The sequence below is a fragment of the Salmo salar genome, chromosome ssa11 (genome assembly GCF_905237065.1).
Source record: "Salmo salar chromosome ssa11, Ssal_v3.1, whole genome shotgun sequence".
Classification (NCBI taxonomy): Eukaryota; Metazoa; Chordata; class Actinopteri; order Salmoniformes; family Salmonidae; genus Salmo; species Salmo salar.
This window is the reverse complement of record NC_059452.1, coordinates 105,125,863-105,143,362: the sequence shown is the minus strand read 5'-3', so window position 1 is coordinate 105,143,362 and position 17,500 is coordinate 105,125,863. Positions and strand designations below refer to the sequence as shown.

The 17,500-nt window shown below is 49.3% G+C and overlaps 1 protein-coding gene across 2 annotated transcripts in view; it reads left to right on the top strand.

The window, feature by feature from the left end:
- Positions 1–7,405, top strand: part of LOC106606614 (hormonally up-regulated neu tumor-associated kinase homolog A) — a 46,692-nt gene extending 39,287 nt beyond the window's left edge. For both annotated transcript variants that reach the window (XM_045690245.1, XM_045690246.1), the window contains exon 10: positions 4,667–7,405. In XM_045690245.1, coding sequence (XP_045546201.1) covers positions 4,667–5,436 — 770 coding nt within the window. In that variant the 3' untranslated portion in view covers positions 5,437–7,405. The remainder of the gene's footprint in view (positions 1–4,666) is intronic.
- The last annotated feature ends 10,095 nt before the right edge of the window (positions 7,406–17,500 follow it).

Genomic DNA, 17,500 nt, shown 5'->3' with positions numbered 1-17,500 from the left:
GGTTACTACATTATTCCATATGTGTTATTTCATAGTTTTGATGTCTACACTTATTAGTATTCTACAATGTAGAAAATAGTAAAAAAGAAAAGAAAAACCCTTGAATGAGTAGATGTTTTAAAACTGTTGACCGGTAGTGTATATATTATACATAATGTATCACATGACATCATGAAGCAGTAGTCATTGGGTACTTAAAGTACTGATTTAGACCTGGGACACCAGGTGGGTGATTCTCCTCTAATCAGGGACTGATTTAGACCTGGGACATCAGGTGGGTGAGTCCCCTGTAATCAGGGACTGATTTAGACCTGGGACATCAGGTGGGTGATTCCCCTGTAATCAGGGACTGATTTAGACCTGGGACACCAGGTGGGTGATTCCCCTGTAATCAGGGACTGATTTAGACCTGGGACACCAGGTGGGTGATTCTCCTCTAATCAGGGACTGATTTAGACCTGGGACATCAGGTGGGTGATTCTCCTCTAATCAGGGACTGATTTAGACCTGGGACATCAGGTGGGTGATTCCCCTGTAATCAGGGACTGATTTAGACCTGGGACATCAGGTGGGTGATTCTCCTCTAATCAGGGACTGATTTAGACCTGGGACATCAGGTGGGTGATTCCCCTGTAATCAGGGACTGATTTAGACCTGGGACATCAGGTGGGTGATTCTCCTCTAATCAGGGACTGATTTAGACCTGGGACACCAGGTGGGTGATTCCCCTGTAATCAGGGACTGATTTAGACCTGGGACATCAGGTGGGTGATTCCCCTGTAATCAGGGACTGATTTAGACCTGGGACACCAGGTGGGTGATTCTCCTCTAATCAGGGACTGATTTAGACCTGGGACACCAGGTGGGTGATTCTCCTCTAATCAGGGACTGATTTAGACCTGGGACACCAGGTGGGTGATTCCCCTCTAATCAGGGACTGATTTAGACCTGGGACACCAGGTGGGTGATTCTCCTCTAATCAGGGACTGATTTAGACCTGGGACACCAGGTGGGTGATTCTCCTCTAATCAGGGACTGATTTAGACCTGGGACACCAGGTGGGTGATTCTCCTCTAATCAGGGACTGATTTAGACCTGGGACATCAGGTGGGTGATTCTCCTCTAATCAGGGACTGATTTAGACCTGGGACACCAGGTGGGTGATTCCCCTGTAATCAGGGACTGATTTAGACCTGGGACACCAGGTGGGTGATTCCCCTGTAATCAGGGACTGATTTAGACCTGGGACATCAGGTGGGTGATTCCCCTGTAATCAGGGACTGATTTAGACCTGGGACACCAGGTGGGTGATTCTCCTCTAATCAGGGACTGATTTAGACCTGGGACATCAGGTGGGTGATTCCCCTGTAATCAGGGACTGATTTAGACCTGGGACATCAGGTGGGTGATTCCCCTGTAATCAGGGACTGATTTAGACCTGGGACACCAGGTGGGTGATTCTCCTCTAATCAGGGACTGATTTAGACCTGGGACATCAGGTGGGTGATTCTCCTCTAATCAGGGACTGATTTAGACCTGGGACACCAGGTGGGTGATTCCCCTCTAATCAGGGACTGATTTAGACCTGGGACACCAGGTGGGTGATTCCCCTGTAATCAGGGACTGATTTAGACCTGGGACACCAGGTGGGTGATTCCCCTGTAATCAGGGACTGATTTAGACCTGGGACATCAGGTGGGTGATTCCCCTGTAATCAGGGACTGATTTAGACCTGGGACACCAGGTGGGTGATTCTCCTCTAATCAGGGACTGATTTAGACCTGGGACACCAGGTGGGTGATTCTCCTCTAATCAGGGACTGATTTAGACCTGGGACATCAGGTGGGTGATTCCCCTCTAATCAGGGACTGATTTAGACCTGGGACACCAGGTAGTCAGTACCTCGTAGGGTAACATTCAAAAGGCCCCTGGTCTTGTGGCCATGGAACATTAGTGTTTTTATTTACATGGTATAAGAGAGAGAAGAACTGCTTAACTTAGTCCCCCAGTACCCAAAGGACAAAGACAGTATATTTTCATTTTACTAGAGAGAATAACTGCTTAACTTAGTCCCCCAGTACCCAAAGGACAAAGACAGTATATTTTCATTTTACTAGAGAGAAGAACTGCTTAACTCAGTCCCCCAGTACCCAAAGGACAAAGACAGTATATTTTCATTTTACTAGAGAGAAGAACTGCTTAACTCAGTCCCCCGGTACCAAAAGGACAAAGACAGTATATTTTCATTTTACTAGAGAGAAGAACTGCTTAACTCAGTCCCCCAGTACCCAAAGGACAAGGACAGTATATTTTCATTTTACTAGAGAGAAGAACTGCTTAACTCAGTCCCCCAGTACCAAAAGGACAAAGACAGTATATTTTCATTTTACTAGAGAGAAGATGTTTTCCTGACATATCTGAGCAGATCAGTTGATGCCGTTTAAAACCTGTACAGGCCTGTTCTCTCTCCCCCCCTCTCTTATCTCCCAGGTCACCCTCCTCTGTTGACCCAATTAGCAGAAGAGGGTGACCTGCTCATCCAACATCTAATTCCACAATCATGGGCATTAATATAGAGTTGGTCCCTCTTTTGCTGCTATAACAGCCTCCACTCTTCTGGGAAAGGCTTTCCACTAGATGTTGGAACATTGCTGCAGGGACTTGCTTCCATTCAGCCACAAGAGCATTAGTGAGCAATGATGTTGGGCAATTAGGCCTGGCTCGCAGTCGCAGTTCCAATTCATCCCAAAGGTGTTTGATGTGGTTGAGGTCAGGGCTCTGTTGAGGCCAGTCAAGTTCTTCCACACCGATCTCGACAAACCATTTCTGTATGGACCTCGCTTTGTGAACGGGAGGCATTGTCATGCTGAAACAGGAAAGGGCCTTCCCCAAACTGTTGCCACAAAGTTGGAAGCATAGAATCATCTAGAATGTCATTGTATGTTGTAGCGTTAAGATTTCCCTTCACTGGAACTAAGGGGCCTGAACCATGAAAAACAGCCCCAGACCATTATTCCTCCTCCACCAAACTTTACAGTTGGCACTATGCATTCGGGCAGGTAGCGTTCTCCTGGCATTCGCCCAACCCAGATTCGACTGTCAGATTCATCACTCCAGAGAGTGATGATCTTAGGCTTTGACAAAATTTTGAAGAACTGACTTGTGGGAAAGGTGGCATCCTATGAAGGTGCCACGTTGTCACTGAGCTCTTCAGTACCGGCCGTTCTACTGCCAACGTTTGTCTATGGAGATTGCATGGCTGTGTGCTCGATTTTATACACCTGTCAGCAACGGGTGTGGCTGAAATAGCCGCATAGACTAAAATGAAGGCCATGCTGTGTATCTCTTCCTTTCTCCCTCCTGAGAAATATATTGTTCCACCCCCCTTCTCCTGCTCGCTGCGAATCTCTCTCTCTCTCTCGCTCTCTCTCTCTCTCTCTCTCTCTCTCTCTCTCTCTCTCATCCTTTTCCCCTCTCTCTCTCTCTCTCTCTCTCTCTCTCTCTCTCTCTCTCTCTCATCCTTCTCCCTCTCCCTCTCTCTCTCATCCTTCTCCCTCTCTCTCTCTCTCTCTCGCTCTCATCCTTCTCCCTCTCTCTCTCATCCTTCTCCCCCTCTCTCTCTCTCTCTCTCATCCCTCTCTCTCTCTCTCTCTCATCCTTCTCCCTCTCTCTCTCTCTCTCTCTCTCTCTCTCTCTCTCATCCTTCTCCCTTTCTCTCTCTCTCTCTCTCTCTCTCTCTCTCTCTCTCTCTCTCTCTCTCTCTCTCTCTCTCTCTCATCCTTCTCCCTCTCTCTCTCTCTCTCTCTCTCTCTCTCTCTCTCATCCTTCTCCCTCTCTCTCTCTCTGTCTCTCTCTCTCATCCTTCTCCCTCTCTCTCTCTCTCTCTCTCTCTCTCATCCTTCTCCCTCTCTCTCTCCATCCCTCTGTCTCTCTCTTCCTCCCTCGTTCCCCCCCTCTCCGTCTGCGCTCAGTCTCCAAGGAGCTCCTCAAACTCAATCTGTGTATTTATGGATCAAACCAGAATGTGTTTTGTCTAAAGATATCTACCACACACACACACACACACACACACACACACACACACACACACACACACACACACACACACACACACACACACACACACACACACACACACACACACACACACACACACACACACACACACACACACACTAAAGACATCTACCACACACACACACACACACTCACCCATTTGGAAATTAGTATTTGAAATAAGTATTTGATAATCCTCTTAAATACAATGAATATTTTTATTTTTTATTTTTTACAAATAACCATTAAAATACTAAAGTAAAAGTACATGTTTTGGTCTACCCAAATACACAGAATATATATACCAGATACACCAGTATTTGATCCCAGGTCTGGTAGATACATGTCGGCCCAGAGGGCAACACTGTTATAGAATGTAGTGGCTGACATTAACATATTCTCTCTCTCTCTCTCTCTCTCTCTCTCTCTCTCTCTCTGTCTCTCTCTCTCTCTCTCTCTCTCTCTCTCTCTCTCTCTCTCTCTCTCTCTGTCTCTCTCTCTCTCTCTCTCTCTCTCTCTCTCTCTCTCTCTCTCTCTCTCTCTCTCTCTCTCTCTCTGTCTCTCTCTCTCTCTCTGTCTCTCTCTCTGTCTCTCTCTCTCTCTCTCTCAGGTCTTCTGCGAGCGGTGACAGGTAACTTCCACCGTGCTTCTCCTCTCGCCCCGTCCGGCACCGTCGCCTCGTCCTCCATGGAATACCTAGAGATCCACCCCCTCTTCCCCCGCACGCCACAGCCAATCAGGCGCCTCGAAACTCTCCAGGCGGCCAATACTAGCCCAGACCACATCCCCGCCCCTCCGGCTCCCTCTCCAATCGGTATGCACTCCTACGACTCCCTCTCCAAAGCCGAGCCAATCGACGACGTCGTTGTTCCTGCCTCGGCCACACCCTGGTACAAACTGACCAATGGGACCTTCTCACCTCCGCGACACGTCTCCGCCTTTCACCCTGACTCCTCCTACTTAAAAAAGGCGACCATCCCCAGCCCCCCTGTCCTCATCGTCAACCCCCAGCCGAAAAAGTCCTCCTCTAACTCGGGTGACTGGTGTGGATCAGACACTAGCTGTAGTCCCCCCAGCACCTTCGGCAGCCCCCCAGGAGGCTCAGCCTTCTCCCCGCCCAAATCAGCATTCTCCCCCCTCAACCCATCATCTGCTTTTAGTCCTCCGTCCGCTGGGGGCAGCGTTGAGCCAGACAGCCCTTATCACCGCGGCAGTAAATTCCCTTCTATGGGCATCGGTCAAATCCTGAAGAAGAAGGTTCCCTTCCAGCCGTTCAGTTTCAGGGCGGAGCAAGCGGTGGAGGAGGATCTGGTGTCTCCGCCCCCTTACCACATGCAGACGCTGCTTTGCGCCTCCGGGGCGCTCAAGACCCTCTGCTGAAACACTTTGGGTAACGGGACAACGACGACGATCAAAGACCATGTGGTCCGAGGTTAGTGCCCAGTGAAACGAGGGGATGAGATGTCGTCGTTTTGGATCTCGGTCCTACTTCCTGCGTCCTCTTTTGGGGCAGGAAGTGGGCGTGGTTCTTCCTGAGCGGCCTTGGAACTTTTGTGAACTTTGACCTGTGAACTGTCCTCTGCTGAGGCAGTCACCGTGACGACACTATGACTCTAGATACACAGAGACACTGTCTGTTGGAGTGAAAGACTATAAAATAAAACACTGAAGACTAAAGGCGGTTTGAAATGAAATGAAAATGACTCTTTTTACTGTCAACGATTGTTTCTGCCGGTGAAAGGCCTTTGTGAAGACCAGTTGTGACTCCAGCGACTGGAACATGTGAAGTAAAGCTCTACAGTGTCGGAGTTTTACCTGTCCTTGTTACATATTGTGTTGTGAGAGAGGGCTGAGTGACACACACACACACACACACACACACACACACACATTCAGGGAAATGAAGGTGAGGTTTTAACAGTGGAAGTGGCTGCATAATCTATTGTAAACCAAACCTACAACGACATCAGGGGCTGATTTCCCTGTAAGACTGTTATGTCATGGTATTATTCTAGAAAGTCCCTTCAGCTTGACATTACTGTGGTTGTGTACGTTAAGCCGCATAGTTACAGTCAAGCAATACCAACAGCTGCCTGTGAGTCTGACCTCCTCACGCTCATTAAACAAAAACATTCTTTTATCTGTGGTTCAGATCAGTCGATTAGTTCTGTGGAATTTCTGCTGTGGTTTCATTCCAATGGAACCTGACCTCAACCAGGGGGTTCTACCATAGAACTACAGAACCATAGAACGCGTTCTAATTCTACGGTATCCACAGTGACTAGTGTTCCACTGGAACCCAACACTGCAGAATCCTAGTGATAGTTTGTTTCTTAGCCAATCACGTAACCTTCCATACCGCTCTAACTTCCCTATAGCCCTATAAGGTACTGTTCTGAGTCCAACTGTCAACCTGTTGTACAATCGGCTTCTACAGTGGAAATATACATCATTCTATATGACAGTTTAACTATTAGACGGTCCATTCCTTAGGGTGCGTCCCGAATAGTATTCTATTCCCTACGTAGCACACTGCTTTTAACCAGAGCCCTATAGACTGTAAAATGTGTAGGATACCATTAGGGACTCTGTTAGCAGATCCACCTGTTGAGACAGACAAGTTCTATAAAAGTGTCAAAGGCTTACAATGAGTTGTTGCAACCCTGCCCCGCCTCAGACTGAAACAGGAGGAGGAGGAGGAAGAGGGGGAGGAGGGGGAGGAGGAGGAGGGGGGAGGAGGAAGAGGGGGAGGAGGAGGAAGAGGAGAAGGGTAGAACTTCCACTATCACGGCACATAAAAGTGATACATTTCATATCGTCTTTAAGTGATACTGACTGTAGTTTGTGCAATATTGCTATATGTGTGTTCTGCCTGCCGTAAACGACGGTATCGCCAAGGTGCTTTCTGAACGAATGGAGACGATGGTGTTGTAGTGCTGTGACTGTTTACTGTGTAATTCATTCATACTGTATGATTCCGGGGGTTCTAAATGTTCCCGATGATGGATTCTAGTGTTCTGGATTCTATGATTTGTTTTGTTTTAAACTACTACTGTCTTCTATTACATATCGACTGTGACATTAGATATTGTCACAACACTGATTCACCAGACTGTATTGGACGAGCAAATGCTTCCACTTTACACAATGCTTCTCCCTTTTGACATAGAATGTCTTTCATATCTGTCAACACTTGCATGCAAAACTGTTTTAATACCGATACTTTTTTTTTTTATACGAAAATGTCAAAACTTTTGAACTTTTTGAAAATATGAAATGTCTTTGTAAGTATTTTTTTTTTTTTTGGGTCGATATTGCGATTTGAAATGAACGGACTTGATTCGAGGTTCTTTTGTAATGAATAGCTTTTTGCTTTTGAGTGTCGAGATTTTTACGATGGCTTATAAAATATTTTAAATATTTATACTAAATTCATGAAGTCTCTGTCTGATCCTTTTACTGCACCTGCTGCCCTGTCTGGGGGCATGCCCATAGACAAACGTGTGTGTGTGTGTGTGTGTGTGTGTGTGTGTGTGTGTGTGTGTGTGTGTGTGTGTGTGTGTGTGTGTGTGTGTGTGTGTGTGATATATATACACGATACTCATATACTTTGCCAATATAAACCAGATAATGAAATGTATACATGGCAAACCATCAAACCATACATTGATCAAATATTACATTAGTAAGTCCTAAACAAAGACCTGTGTCTCTTCATCCAAAGAAGAATGGGAACTATCTCCCTTCCAGCAAGATGGGAAACAGTCCTGACCCCAAACCATCCCTACACACACACCCTACACACACACACCCTCACACACCCTACACATGGTGTATCCATATCCTACAAGACAGCTGTGGTAGTCATGAACACCAACACGACAGCTGAATGACCACTTCGTACTGCCACACACAATCACGCACCCACAAAATTCACACACACACACACACACACACACACACACACACTGTTAATCCACTCAACTATGGTACCCGTGTCTCGTCCATAAACCGTTCTCCGTAACACTGCCCTCTGACCAGACAAAGAACCTCCTCAAAGCTCTGTGAGACAAGACACGTCACACACAACAAAAAAAGCTCCCTGCTGGGGGGGGGAGGGGAGAAGGGGGAGGAGGAGAGAGGGGAGGAGGAGAGGGGGTGAAGTGTATTAGGGCCTTTGTTTACCAGAGACAGGGCATAAGTCCAAAATTGCACCCTATTCCCTATGTAGTGCACTACCTTTTTCTTTTTCTACAGAGCTCTGCGGGCCCCGGTCAAAAGTAGGGTGCAATTTGGAACGCAATGTGGGCAGTTAGAGCCAAATTCCCCCCCGTAGCACCAGAGAGACAAACAGACTATGACACAGACCCCTCTGGCTTAACCACGGACCGGAGAGAAGGGTGATACACACCAGAGGAAAGCTGGAACAATAACTCTGCTGTTTATGGGTCTTTCCAGAAATTAGGGTACCGGTGAGCATTTCCTACACTGGAGAACTTGTTACAGCTGTTGATCAGTCATTGAATAATAATCTGCCAATTTATTTTTATGTCATTACATTAAGATATAAGGCGGGGGGGGATCATAGATATATTCAATAAAATTCACAAGTTGATTTAAAACGTATGTTTAACCCTTTATCATGGTTGGTGTCTTGATGGATTTGCAGTTATGGCAGTGTAAGTTTGTGGTTATATTAAGCATTAATCAGTTGAAAGCTGTAAGAATCGTGGATCTAGCTGTTTTTTTTTTTGTAAAGACATCTCAAAACGTAACATTTTGTTGTCTTATGTTAAGCGGTGAAAACTGTTTTCATTGGCACACAAATCCAAAATAATAATAATTGCAATTGAAAAAATCAAATGCTTCTAAACCCGAAAAGAATCACCTTACCTTGATACTTACAAACCTGAATCGATACTCATTAATAATTATGCATAATACTTGTTGGAATGCGCAATTTGGTGAAAAGCTGTTGAATTACTCCATGATATTTTCACAGTTCACACATCATCCTCTGATCCAGGAAGGAATTTTCCGAATGACAGTCAAGTGTTGAACCGTTGTTGTGATAACGATTGCAATGCAACAACAGCCCAAGTCCTAGAAAAAAAAGGTGTTTGAGAGAAATGTTCCAGAATATTTTGATGTCTCATTTGTTATGCCGGTGAAGACAGTTTTTATTAACATTGTATTTTGAACGTAACCTTTATTTAACCTTTATTTAACCTTTATTTTTATTTTAACTAGGCAAGTCAGTGAAGAACAAATTATTATTTACAATGACGGCCTACACCGGCCAAACCTGGACGACGCTGGGGCCAATTGTGCGCCGCCCTATGGGACTCCCAATCACAGCCGGTTTGTGATACAGTCTGGAATCAAACCAGGGTGTCTGTAGTGACGCCTCTAGCACTGAGATGCAGTGCCTTAGACCACGGCACCACTCGGGAGCCCAAAACGTTGTGCCTGGATCAACATTGGATCTAATATCCCTAGAGAATTCAAATCAAATCAAATTGTATTAGTCACATGCGCCGAATACAACAGGTGTAGACTTAACCATGAAATGCTGAATACAACAGGTGTAGACTTAACCATGAAATGCTGAATACAACAGGTGTAGACTTAACCATGAAATGCAGAAAACAACAGGTGTAGACTTAACCATGAAATGCTGAATACAACAGGTGTAGACTTAACCATGAAATGCTGAATACAACAGGTGTAGACTTAACCATGAAATGTTTACTTACGAGCCCCTAACCAACAACGCAGTTGCTGGATAAAAATAAGAACTAAAAGTAACAAGTAATTAAAGAACAGGACTAAAATAACAATGTGGAGACTATATACAGGGGGGTATCTGTACAGAGTCAATGTGCGGGGGCACCGGTTAGTTGAGGTAATATTTACATGTAGGTAGAGTTATTAAAGTGACTATGCATAGATGATAACAACAGAGAGTAGCAGCAGTGTAAAAGAGGGGGGGGGGGCAATACAAATAGTCTGGGTAGCCATTTGACTAGATGTTCAGGAGTCTTATGGCTTCGGGGTAGAAGCTGTTTAGAAGACTCTTGGACCTAGACTTGGCACTCCGGTACCGCTTGCCGTGCAGTAGCAGAGAGAACAGTCTATGACTAGGGTGGCTGGAGTCTTTGACAAGTTTTAGAGCCTTCCTGACACCGCCTGGTATAGACGTCCTGGATGGCAGGAAGCTTGGCCCCAGTGATGTACTGGGCCGTTCGCACTACCATCTGTAGTGCCTTGCGGTCGGAGGCCGAGCAGTTGCCATACCAGGCGGTGATGCAACCAGTCAGGATGCTCTCGATGGTGCAGCCGTAAAACCTTTTGAGGATCTGAGGACCCATGCCAAATCTTTTCAGTCTCCTGAGGGGGAATAGATTTTGTTGTGCCCTCTTCACGACTGTCTTGGTGTCCTTGGACCATGTTAGTTTGTTGGTGATGTGGACACCAAGGAACTTGAAGCTCTCAACCTGCTCCACTGCAGCCCAGTTGATGAGAATGGGGGCGTGCTCGGTCCTCTTTTTCCTGTAGTCCACAATCATCTCATTTGTCTTGATCACATTGAGGGAGAGGTTGTTGTCCTGGCACCACACGGCCAAGTCTCTGACCTCCTCCCTATAGGCTGTCTCGTTGTTGTCGGCAAACTTAATGATGTTGTTGGAGTCGTGCCTGGCCGTGCAGTCATGAGTGAACAGGGAGTACAGGAGGGGACTGAGCCCTCACCCCTGAGGGGCCTCTGTGTTGAAGATCAGCGTGGTGGATGTGTTGTTACCTACCCTTACCACCTGGGGACGGCCCATCAGGAAATCCAGGATCCAGTTGCAGAGGGAGGTGTTTAGTCCCAGAATCCTTAGCTTATTGCTGAGCTTTGAGGGCACTATGGTGTTGAACCCTGAGCTGTAGTTAATGAATAGCATTCTCACATAGGTGTTCCTTTTGGCCAGGTGTGAAAGGGCAGTGTGGAGTACAATAGAGATTGCATCATCTGTGGATCTGTTTGGGCGGTATGCAAATTGGAGTGGGTCTAGGGTTTCTGGGATAATGGTGTTGATGTGAGCCATGACCAGCCTTTCAAAGCACTTCATGGCTACAGACATGAGTGCTACGGGTTGGTAGTCATTTAGGCAGGTTACCTTGGTGTTCTTGGGCACAGGCACTATGGTGGTCCGCTTAAAACATGTTGGTATTACAGACTCACACAGGGAGAGGTTGAAAATGTCAGTGGAGACACTTGCCAGTTGGTCAGCGCATGCTCGCAGTACACAAGCCCTGCAGCCTTGTAAATGTTGACCTGTTTAAAGGTCTTACTCAGAATGGCTGCGGAGAGCATGATCACACAGTCTTCCAGAACAGCTGGTGCTCTCATGCATGTTTCAGTGTTATTTGCCTCGAACGAGCATAGAAGTAGTTTAGCTCGTCTGGTAGGCTCCTGTCACTGGGCAGCTCTCAGCTGTGCTTCCCTTTGTAGTCTGTAATGGTTTGCAAGCCCTGCCACATCCGACGAGCGTCAGAGCCGGTGTTGTACGATTCGATCTTAGTCCTGTATTGACGCTTTGCCTGTTTGATGGTTCGTCGGAGGGCATAGCGGGATTTCTTATAAGCTTCCGGGTTAGAGTCCCACTCCTTGAAAGCGGCAGCTCTAGCCTTTAGCTCAGTGCGGATGTTGCCTGTAATCCATGGCTTCTGGTTGGGATATGTACGTACGGTCACTGTGGGGACAACGTCATCAATGCACTTATTTTTTTCCTCTGGTTGCACATTTAACATGCTGATAGAAATTTGGTAAAATGGATTTAAGTTTCCCTGCATTAAAGTCCCCGGCTACTAGGAGTGCCGCCTCTGGGGGAATGTTTTCTTGTTTGCTTATGGCGGAATACAGTTCATTCAATGCTATCTTAGTGCCAGCCTCTGACTGTGGTGGTATGTAAACAGCTACGACAAATACAGATGAAAACTCTCTAGGTAGATAGTGGGGTCTACAGCTTATCATGAGATACTCTACCTCAGGCGAGCAAAACCTCAAGACTTCCTTAGATATCGTGCACCAGCTGTTATTTACAAAAATACATAGTCCTTCCCCCTTTACCAGACACCGCTGTTCTATCCTGCCGGTGCAGCGTATAACCAGCCAGCACAGGGAGTGTTGTTCTTTTAATAACACTTTGAGAAAGAAAATCAAAGTTCCCAAACACAGGGGAATAAATAAAGTATGACAATGCCAAGCCGGACATGAACAAGACAGTCTGACACAACAATTAATCCCGCAGGAAAAGGAGCGGGCCAGCTAACCTAAATAGCCCTTCTAATGGCTAATTTACCACAGGTGTGAAAAATAAAAAAAAGGGAAAAGCAAAGGGAATCGGTGGCAGCTAATAGGCCGGTGACGACGACCGCCGAGCGCCACCCGAGCAGGAGGGGGCGCCACCATCGGTGGGAATCGTGACAGTACCCCCCTCCTGACGCGCGGCTCCTGCAGCGCGCCGACACCGGCCTCGAGGTCGACCCGGAGGGCGAGGGGCAGGGCGATCCGGACGGAGGTGGTGGAACTCCCTCAACATAGTTGGGTCCAGGACGTCCGCCGCCGGCACCCAGCACCTCTCCTCCGGGCCGTACCCCTCCCAGTCCACGAGGTACTGCAGGCCCAGAATGGCCCGTATGCTGTACGCCGGGGACCCCCCGATGTCCAGAGGGGGTGGAGGGACCTCCGGCACCTCATCTTCGTGAAGGGGACCAGCTACCACCGGCCTGAGTAGAGACACATGAAACGAGGGGTTAATACGGTAATAGGAAGGGAGTTGCAACCGATAACACACCTCGTTTATCCTCCTCAGGACTTTGAAGGGCCCCACACACTGCGGCCCCAGCTTCCGGCAGGGCACGCGGAGGGGCAGGTTCCGGGTCGAGAGCCAGACCCTGTCTCCCGGTGCGAACACGGGCGCCTCACTGCGGTGGCGGTCAGCACTCCTCTTCTGCCGCGCACTGGCCTCCTTTAGTGAGTTCTGGACGGCTCTCCAGGTCTCCTTGGAGTGCTGGACCCAGTCCTCCACCGCAGGAGCCTCGGTCTGGCTCTGGTGCCATGGAGCCAGGACCGGCTAGTAACCTAACACACACTGAAAGGGTGATATGTTAGTTGAGGAGTGGCGAAGTGAGTTCTGGGCTAATTCAGCCCAGGGAATATACCTCGCCCACTCCCCTGGCCGGTCCTGGTAATACGACCTCAGGAACCTGCCCACCTCCTGGTTCACCCTCTCCGCCTGCCCATTGCTCTCGGGGTGATAACCGGAGGTCAAACTGACCGAGACCCCCAGCCGCTCCATAAACGCCTTCCAGACCCTGGATGTGAACTGGGAACCTCGATCAGAGACAATGTCCTCCGGCACCCCGTAGTGCCGGAAGACGTGGGTAAATAGGGCCTCCGCAGTCTGCAGGGCCGTAGGGAGACCGGGCAATGGGAGGAGACGGCAGGACTTAGAGAACCGATCCACAACCACCAGAATCGCCGTGTTCCCCTGAGAGGGGGGAAGATCTGTTAAGAAGTCGATGGACAGGTGCGACCATGGTCGTTGTGGAACGGGGAGGGGCTGTAACTTCCCTCTCGGTAGATGCCTAGGAGCCTTACTCTGGGCACACACCGAACAGGAAGAGACATAGGACCTCACGTCCTTAGCCAAGGTGGGCCACCAGTACTTCCCCCTTAGACCCCGCACTGTCCTCGCCTCACCAGGATGACCCGCAGTAGGTAGCGTGTGCGCCCACCGAATCAAACGATCACGAACACCGAGCGGCACATACATGCGCCCTACGGGCACCTGCGCAGGCGCAGGTTCCAACACCAATGCCCGCTCGATGTCTGCGTCCACCTCCCATACCACTGGCGCCACCAGCCTAGATGCTGGAATGATGGGAGTTGGATCGATGGGCCAGTCCTCCGTGTCATAGAGACGGGACAGCGCGTCGGCCCTAGTATTCAGGGAACCCGGTCTATAGGAGATGGTAAACCTAAACCGGGCGAAGAACATGGCCCACCTCGCCTGACGTGGATTCAGTCTCCTCGCTGCCCGGATGTACTCCAGGTTTCGGTGGTCGGTCCAGATGAGAAAGGGGTGTTTAGCCCCCTCAAGCCAGTGCCTCCACACCCTCAGAGCTTTGACCACCGCTAGCAACTCCCTGTCCCCCACATCGTAGTTACGCTCCGCCGAACTGAGCTTCTTCGAAAAGAAAGCGCAGGGGCGGAGTTTCGATGGCGTACCCGAGCGCTGTGATAGCACGGCACCCACCCCAGCCTCGGATGCGTCCACCTCCACTACGAACGCTAAAGACGGGTCCGGGTGCGCCAACACGGGTGCGTCGGTGAACAGCGCCTTCAACCTCTTGAAGGCTCCGTCCGCCTCCGTCGACCATCGCAAACGCACCGGCCCCCCCTTCAGCAGTGAGGTAATGGGAGCCGCTACCTGGCCAAAACCCCGGATAAACCTCCGGTAGTAATTGGCAAAGCCTAAGAACCGCTGCACCTCCTTCACCGTGGTTGGAGTCGGCCAATTACGCACGGCCTTAACGCGGTCACACTCCATCACCACCCCCGTGGTGGAAATGCGATAACCCAGAAAGGAGACGGCTCGTTTGGAAAACTCACACTTCTCAGCCTTAACGTATAGGTCATGCTCCAGCAGTCGACCAAGCACCTTGCGCACCAGGGACACATGCGCGGAGCGGGTGGCGGAATATATCAGAATGTCATCGATATAGACAATCACGCCCTGCCCGTGCAGGTCCCTGAGAATTTCGTCAACAAAGGATTGAAAGACGGCTGGAGCATTTTTCAACCCATACGGCATGACGAGGTACTCATAATGGCCTGATGTGGTACTAAAGGCGGTTTTCCACTCGTCTCCCTTCTTGATCCGCACCAGATTATACACGCTCCTGAGATCCAATTTTGTGAAGAACTGTGCTCCGTGAAATGATTCCACCGCCGTAGCGATGAGAGGTAGTGGGTAACTAAATCCCACCGTGATAGCGTTTAGACCTCGGTAATCAATGCACGGACGCAGACCTCCCTCCTTTTTCTTCACAAAAAAGAAACTCGAGGAAGCGGGTGAGATGGAGGGCCGAATGTACCCCTGTCCCAGGGATTCCGTGACATATGTCTCCATAGCCGCCGTCTCCTCCTGTGACAAGGGGTACACGTGACTCCTGGGAAGCGCAGCGTTTACCTGGAGATCTATCGCACAATCCCCCTGTCGATGAGGTGGTAATTTAGTCGCCCTCTTTTTACAAAAAGTGATCGCCAAATCGGCGTATTCAGGGGGAATGCGCACGGTGGACACCTGTTCTGGACTCTCCACCGACGTGGCACCTATGGAAACTCCTAGACACCTCCCTGAACACTCCTCTGACCACCCCTGGAGAACCCCCTGTTTCCACGAAATACGGGGATTGTGACCAGCCAGCCAGGGGACCCCTAGCACCACCGGAAACGCAGGCGAATCAATAAGGAAAAAACTAATGCGTTCCTTATGATTCCCCTGCGTTACCATGTCCAGTGGCACCGTAGACTCCCTGACTAGCCCTGACCCTAATGGTCGGCTATCTAGGGAGTGCACGGGGAAGGGGGAATCTAACGGCACCCGCGGAATGCCCAGCTTGATGGCAAGTCCACGGTCCATAAAATTCCCAGCTGCGCCTGAATCGACTAGCGCCCTATGCTGGGAAGAGGGGAAAAATGTAGTAAAAAAAACAGGTAAAAACACGTGACCAACAGGGGGTTCTGGGTGAATCTGGTGCTGACTCACCTGAGGTGACCGAGAAGTGTTCTGCCTGCCATCTCGACTCCCAGACTGGCTACTCCAGCTACTCCAGTGTCCTCTCCGACCACAGCTGGTGCAGGAGGAGCCACCTCCTCCGGTGCCCCTTGGCACGGCCCCTCCCACCTCCATAGGGGTAGGAGGGGGGGTGCACGGGGGTGGAACGGACAGGACCCTCTCCGAACGCCCGCGGGCAGCCAGCAAATTGTCCAGACGTATGGACATATCAATCAGCTCGTCCAGGGACAGAGCTGTGTCCCGACAGGCCAGCTCCCTGCGGACGTCCGCCCGGAGACTGCAGCGGTAGTGGTCTATGAGGGCCCTGTCGTTCCACCCCGCCCCAGCAGCCAAGGTCCTGAACTCCAGCGCGAAGTCCTGCGCACTCCTCGTCTCCTGCCTGAGGTGGAACAGCCGTTCACCCGCCGCTCTTCCTTCTGGAGGGTGGTCGAACACGGCCCGAAAGCGGCGGGTGAACTCTGGGTAGTGGTCCCTCGCCGAGTCTGGACCGTTCCAGACAGCATTAGCCCACTCCAGAGCTCGGCCCGTCAGGCAGGAAACGAGGGCACTCACGCTCTCCTCCCCCGTGGGAGCAGGTCTGACGGTGGCCAGGTACAGCTCAAGCTGGAGCAAAAACCCCTGGCACCCAGCCGCCGCCCCATCGTACTCCCTCGGGAGCGCCAAACGAAGCGCGCCAGAGCCAGACGTCATGGGAGGCGCAGATGGCTGTATCAGGGGAGGTGGAGGTGGAGAGAGGATACCACTTCTCTCCCATCGGTCCATCCTCTCCATCATCTGGTCCATGGCCGATCCAATGCGATGTAGGACTGTCGTGTGGTGGAGCACGCGTTCCTCCATCGAGGGCAGAGGAGTGCTCGCTGCTTCCGCTGATTCCATGCCTTTATGATGGTGCGGGATTCTGTAACGGCGTTGGTAGTCGCGATTAGGAATGAGGCGCAGGAAGCAACGAGCACAGGGAGTGTTGTTCTTTTAATAACACTTTGAGAAAGAAAATCAAAGTTCCCAAACACAGGGGAATAAATAAAGTATGACAATGCCAAGCCGGACATGAACAAGACAGTCTGACAAAACAATTAATCCCGCACGAAAAGGAGCGGGCCAGCTAACCTAAATAGCCCTTCTAATGGCTAATTTACCACAGGTGTGAAAAATAAAAAAAAAGGGAAAAGCAAAAGGGAATCGGTGGCAGCTAATAGGCCGGTGACGACGACCGCCGAGCGCCACCCGAGCAGGAGGGGGCGCCACCGTCGGTGGGAATCGTGACAACTGTATAACTCTAATACTGTATAATACTTTATAATACTGTATATTACTGTATAACTCTAATACTGTATAATACTTTATAATACTGTATATTACTATATTACTGTATAATACTGTATATCACTGTATAGTACTGTATATTACTGTATAATACTGTATATTACTGTATAATACTGTGTGTTGCCATGAATTTGTTTTTGTCTGAGCTACATGTTATTTGATTATGCAGACAATCTGTAATTTTCGTCAATATTTCTCATAAAAACATTAAAGAGAAGCAGTTAATCTCACGTCAACCCTCAACCAGGAAAGACTATCATGCATGTTGTTGA